The following is a 6,000-nucleotide window of genomic DNA, read 5'->3' on the forward strand; positions in this document are numbered from 1 at the left end:
ACCCCAAGTCTTTATTTAAAGACTGGAACTTCAAATTTGGGCTTGTTTCAGACAATATGCTGACAGTATCAGAATTTTAGTAAAAGTGTCACTACTAGTATAACTACATATTAAACTCCCCAGTCAGGGTCTTTCTAGGAAAGAAAATTAAACTTACTATGCAAAACCCTGTCAAGCACACAAACTGTAGACTATAAAAGCACCTCCCTCCTTTCACACACACTTTTTGACAAGTCCTCTTAAAGATTTATTTGCAACATTACTGGTGTAAAATCGACAAACCAATATGGCCAAACCCTATTGTGTCAGCATCAATTATTTAAGTTCAAAACTATATTGTTTTGTTTAGAAAATAGTCATCTGTCATGACTGTCCACAAGAAGTAAACAGTTAATAGAAATGCACCTCATGAAGGGACATGAAAGAGAAGCAGGAAAAGTTTGGGTGTTGGTGCAAAGCTTCCAGGAAAGGGAAGCACAGCAAGTGGTAAAGATAACTATGAGAAAAAGAGAGGAGTTTGGATGCTGCAGTCTATCACCAGCAGAGCAGCAAAAGCAGGGCTGATGTGATAAGACAAAAAGGTAAGGCAGCAAGACTGGAGTTAACGCAGAGCCTCAAGGGACTAGAAAAGAACTAAAAGTCTAGAACACAATAGAGTACCTCTCTCCAAGATAATCCATGTGGGGAGGTAGACGATCTGATACAGTATCAACAATCTGATAGAGTATCTTTAAATAAGAGATAACTGTTAAATGTAAGGTGACGTTTCAAGGTGCCTTTGTATGACCAGTGAAAATTACCCTTCCACTCCTGAGCTCAAGCAAGAAAAAAAAAAAATCAAAGTAAAACATCAGGAAACTAATGTACAAACAGTCCAAAACCAGCCTAAACAGTTCCACATGCACAAAGGTTTTTTCCCCCACTTTAAATAGCAAAGTCAAGAATGGCCTCATACCAGAAGGTATGAAGGATGATCTAGCAGACACTTATCTCACCCACACAGACACATCAAAAAAAAGACTGAACTCCCGGAATTGCCACATTGAACAACTCACTCTTTAGAATAATTCCAGATTTAATGTTGGATACTGTCCAGCAATTCTTCAAAATTGCTAAATAGTCACAGAGCAGTAGGGAAATTTTTAGCAAAATGAACTTGCATAAAACGTCCTATATTCAAATCAGACAAAACACCTGTTAAACAGTGGTTTCAAAATATTTGATAAACACATGGTAAGCAAAAAACATTGCAAGCATATTACCTTGCCAGAAAAACTGCTGAGCCATGATCAGTTTACAAATCTATAATGGCTAAAACCAATCTGGACATTTTTAGGCTATGTCAGCACCAACAAAACACCAGAACTAAACTAAAAAAACCAAAACAAACAAAAAAAAAAACAAACCACCAACACAAAAAACCCCCACAAAACTAAAAAAAAAACCCAGTTCAGTTGAGAAGAGCAAGCACCACACAAGTGGGAGATGCCAAGCACTCTTTCAAGTCAAAACAGAAGGCTACCCTTTCAGCTTCTTCCACGAAGAGTGGTGGATTTGCAGATTCTAGAAAGAGACAGCCCGCATTTCTACACAGTTCACAGATATAGTCAGAAGTAGAAGGCTCATGGGTATGAGTCCCTGTGGTTTTGAACAATATACTGTGAAAAAAACCCACCTTTATTTAAAATGAAATAAAGCATCTGACTAGAAGTTCAAGCAGACTGTAGAAATCCACAGATTTACACTCCACACTTAGATTTTCAAAATTATTTGAAAGTGCTTGATGTGACAGCTCACTAAATTCTGTAAATATCAATTAAGGAATAAACTTATAGGGATGAAGAACCGATTAGCAGCCAGAAGAAGAAAGAGCTGGAATTAAAACTGTGTTTTCTTTGTAGAAGCTCATACACCTCTTTGTAAGGGTTTATACACTCCCTCGTATATGACAACGTGCGGAAACTGTAAAAATGAAATAGGCGGAAAGATGAGATGGGCAGAACAGCTGCATCCCAGAGAACTACACAGTCCACCGTATAAATTCCGATACTACACAAAGCCATAGTGAAGGATTACGGCAGTACTCAAAGAGCACTAAACGAAAGGTCACGTTTCTAAGCGGTGAAGTCCCCTCCGCCGCAGGACCGGCTGCCCAGAGCGCTGCTCCGAGGAGCGGAGGGGTGCGAAGGGCAGCGGCCGTCCCTCCGCGGGGCCGGCGGCAGCAGGGCGGCGTTGGCTGGCCCCGCGGGCACCACGCGAGGAGGCTCTAGAAATGCCGGGAGGCGGCGGCAGCCTCGCCCCGGCGGCTCGGGTCAGCCCCGGCCGGCGAGCTCCGGAAGGGCAGGGCCCGCCGGGCCAGCAGGGTCGTGGGCGGGCGGGCGCTGAGGGGGGCGACGCCGGGGCGCCCCGCCGGCCGTCAGGGGCCGGGGCACCGCGCGCGGACGGGCCTGCGGCGCCCGAGCCCGCGCCTCCCCTTCCGGCCCGGAGGTGACAGCCCGGCGGGGTCCCTCCTCCCCGCCGCCGGGGCACCCCGGGCGGGGCGGGCAGGGGAACCGCCGCGGCGGGGGGCGAGCCCGGGCGCGAGAGGGGCCGAGGCGGATCAGGGCGGCCCGGCAGCCGGGACCCGGAGCAGCCGGCTGGGACAGGTCTGATCCGGCGGCCGGCGCCCCGGTCCCTTCCCCCCTCCCCGCCGCCCCGCCGGGGCGAGCCCGGCCGCGGCCCCGCCGCCGCGGCACGCCGCCGCCGCCCTCACCATTCTCCTCAGGGCCGGGCTGGGTCTCGGCGCCGACTCTGGCTCTCCTCGCGCCGGGCAGCTCCTGCTCGTGGTTCGGCGTCGGCGGTGGCGGGGCCTGTCTCCATCTATCGGGGCTGAGCTCGGCAGCAGCGGAGGGCTGGGTGGGGAGAAGCCGGGCGAGGACGAGGCTCCCGGGGCGAAGGGGAGAGCGGGGCGAGGAGGACGGCGCTGGCTCGACTCCGCACCGGGACCCAGCGCTGGCGGCGGCCTCGGCCCGGCGGCTCTTTCTCATAATTGTGCGACTCGGCCGGCGGAGAGCCGCGGCGCTGCCGCGTCAGCGCGCACCGCCCCCGGGAGGAGGGGGACGCCGGAGCGGTGCGGCGCTGCCCGCCCCTGCCCGCCCGCCGCGCGGCCGCCTGTCGCGCCGCGGCCCCCTCAGGGCGGGAGCGGGAGCGAGGGCGGGACGGTGCGGCCGGCGAGGGGAGGGCGCGGCCGCGGCCTCCCCACACGAGAGGGGGAAAGGGGGAAGCCCGAGCAGCGTCCCGAAATACCCTGGCAAAGTGTAAATGGCTGCCAGAGGGCCGGCGGCCGTGCCCCCCGCGTGCTGTAGGCGAGCTCAGGGCCGAAGGGACGTTAAAAACGGCGCTTTCCGGGACAGAAACCAGCCTGACTGGAAACGTCTGGCTCAAAGAGGGACGCTCTGCTCCCGAGAGCCCCGTCTCTCTGCAAGAACATCAGCATCGGGCTTCGCAGCTTCCCCCAGGCGCTGGCGCAGCGCCGGCCGGGGGGCTTGGCGGGTGACTGGCGCTGGGGCCTGGGTTTGGGTCTCCGCTTCCCGCCCGGCGAGACGTCGCCGCAGGCCGGACCGCTGGCCTGCCACGCGTTGGTGCTTCGCAGGCAGCTGGTGCCTCGAGAGAGTAACCCGGCGTTACTCGTTATTAAACTGCACAACAGGGAACGGCTTTAGTTAAGATTTGTTTGAGCTTTTCTTGCCAGTCGTGCTTACGCATGGAAGTGCTGCCATTAGCACTGTGTCAAACACATTTTGTAACGGGCTGAGCAAAATTGGAGGAAAGTTCATTTTGGAGGGAGAAAGGAGGATGCATTTCTTCCACTTCAATCAACTCTGTTCCCGCTTCAGATTAGGAACTGCCCAGGGCAGTAACCTTGACTACTTTTGTCAGCAAAACTTGAGAATTTGTATCACTAAAAAAGCCTTGCACGATCATTCCCACTACATGTTTCAGTATTTATCTTTTGCAACAAACTGTATGCTAAAATAAACTGCATTTCTAAGGGAAGAAAAAGTGATTAAGTTTGGCTCAAATTATTGGTGTTCCCTAAATATGAAAAATAAAGATTTCCTAGAAAAATCTCTCCTCTAAAGTGTATGACTAACATTACTGTTATGCTATTAATTTTTATTTAAGACAACAGAGTTAGTTAGCTCAGTGTTTCCTTTACAATGAAAACATGGTTCAAAAGTGAGTTAAATCTGGCTTAATGGTCCTGGTATGATTTCTGAAATACCACAGCCATACAAGAGCGGTAATTTTGTATAAACTCAATCAGAACATTCAAATTAATTAAAAAACTTAGATTTTAATTGTCAGGCCTCATCATTTGTCTGCACTATTGTGACATGATGTTGAACCAAGTATCGTCCATCTCCCCTTGCTGCAAAAAGCCAGCATTAACTCCATATAGCGTTGGGCGAAGCTGATTGATAGACATGCGAGTGTGTGCTCACACCTGAACCTTGGGTTTGTGCATCACAGGGTAACAGAGCTCTGCACGTACTCACAGCCAAAAACTGGTGAGCCTCAGCATGACAGAAACAGTCTCTTAAGAGTCTGAGGCTCAGTACGCGACTAAATTTACTAGACCCACTCCAATGATCGGAAAGGGAAGATCAAAAATCAAACCAAGCAGCAGAATTGGCAGCTGCTAGTTTAAACCGAACTGTAGATATCAAGAAACGAAAGGTCCTCGCGTTAACAGCCATTCAGCAGGGCAAGTCCCCTAGTAAATTCTGGTAGCAGAACCCATTTATTGCAAACAATAGGTGCAAATTTGAGAAGACCCACGCAGCTACGGGCATTCAGCTCCACATTAGGGTGTTGCTGCGGGGAGTTCCTCAGCTGCAGGGGAGCTCCTAGTGCTTGTTTTTAATTAAGAAGAATTTGTGCTATCTTACACTGGTATGAAAATTAGGCTCCTAGGACTCTTAATTTCCATAGAATAGGAAAATTAGGCATTTCCAGGGAAAACTGAAATTAGTTCTGAATACAAGATCTCCCAACTAGCAGGCTAAATTCCCTCTCTTACTGCAGGAGAAATCCCAAGCCCTGCTGATCCGCAGCTACTTGTTCCCGCCCAGATTCCCCTGTGCCAGTGCTAGTTCTCAGCTTACGGAGCAGGAACAGAAAGAGCAGTGGAAGCCCAGTAAAATTTTTCTGGAGATGGTTCAAGAACTTTCCAAAGGAAAACAGAGAAAATGGGGGATTTCTGAATTCTGCAGCTAACGCTGTAAAGCATTTCTGACAAACTACCACATTCCTGCTTCCTCCCTTCCTTTTTCCCTTTCTAATTAATTAATCTAAACCTCCTCACATCCCACATGAAGTTAATGAGCAAGTTCTTCTATGACTAGTTCCTTCATCTCATCTCACAGCAGTATTTGGGCTCTACTGACTTGATTCTCATGGTATCATGTTGGCCTCTAAGTTTAATATTTGTAAATCCAAGAGCTAGAAGGAGCAAGGGAATTAGGAAAAAGTAGCTGGAGGCCAGCCTGGGCATGAGACTTCTCTGGTACAAGCTATTGTTTTAGAACATGCTTGAGGTGAGGAATTTTCCATGCCTTTTTTCCTGTTGATCATGCAAAAATGTAAAGAGATTGACATCAAATTATTTAAGAGTTAAACTGTTTGTGATAAGCTTAGATGGAGAGACAGCACATTGTTTCACTGGAACAGCTTGTGAAGAAAATGAAGGGAAAATGAGTCATCAACATCCTCTCTGCCTCACTCTGTCTGGGGGAGTGGAGCGTCAGCCTTCAGAAAAGTGTTATGAAGGGGGGCAGGACATAGCACCACAGTGAAATACATCCCCATGACCAGGGACTGACGGCATATGGCATAAGGAAGTCACCTTATATCCTTTTATTATGTTGATCAGCTGTACAGAACATGACATGATTTGACCCTAAGCTAACAGCGTTAGTCATCCAAAAAGAGTGAATTCTTGTACTTTCAGCTACTAAA

General features: G+C 49.4%; 1 protein-coding gene across 3 annotated transcripts in view; it reads right to left on the minus strand.

The window, feature by feature from the left end:
- TRPM7 (transient receptor potential cation channel subfamily M member 7) overlaps positions 1–2,887 on the minus strand; it is a 64,924-nt gene extending 62,037 nt beyond the window's left edge. For all 3 annotated transcript variants that reach the window (XR_012043697.1, XR_012043698.1, XM_072869247.1), the window contains exon 1: positions 2,753–2,887. Coding sequence is in view for 1 of the 3 variants with exons in the window: in XM_072869247.1 (XP_072725348.1) it covers positions 2,753–2,755 (3 nt within the window). In the remaining 2 variants the exon portion in view is untranslated. The remainder of the gene's footprint in view (positions 1–2,752) is intronic.
- Positions 2,888–6,000: the final 3,113 nt, after the last annotated feature.

The sequence above is a fragment of the Ciconia boyciana genome, chromosome 8 (genome assembly GCF_034638445.1).
Source record: "Ciconia boyciana chromosome 8, ASM3463844v1, whole genome shotgun sequence".
Taxonomy (NCBI): domain Eukaryota; kingdom Metazoa; phylum Chordata; class Aves; order Ciconiiformes; family Ciconiidae; genus Ciconia; species Ciconia boyciana.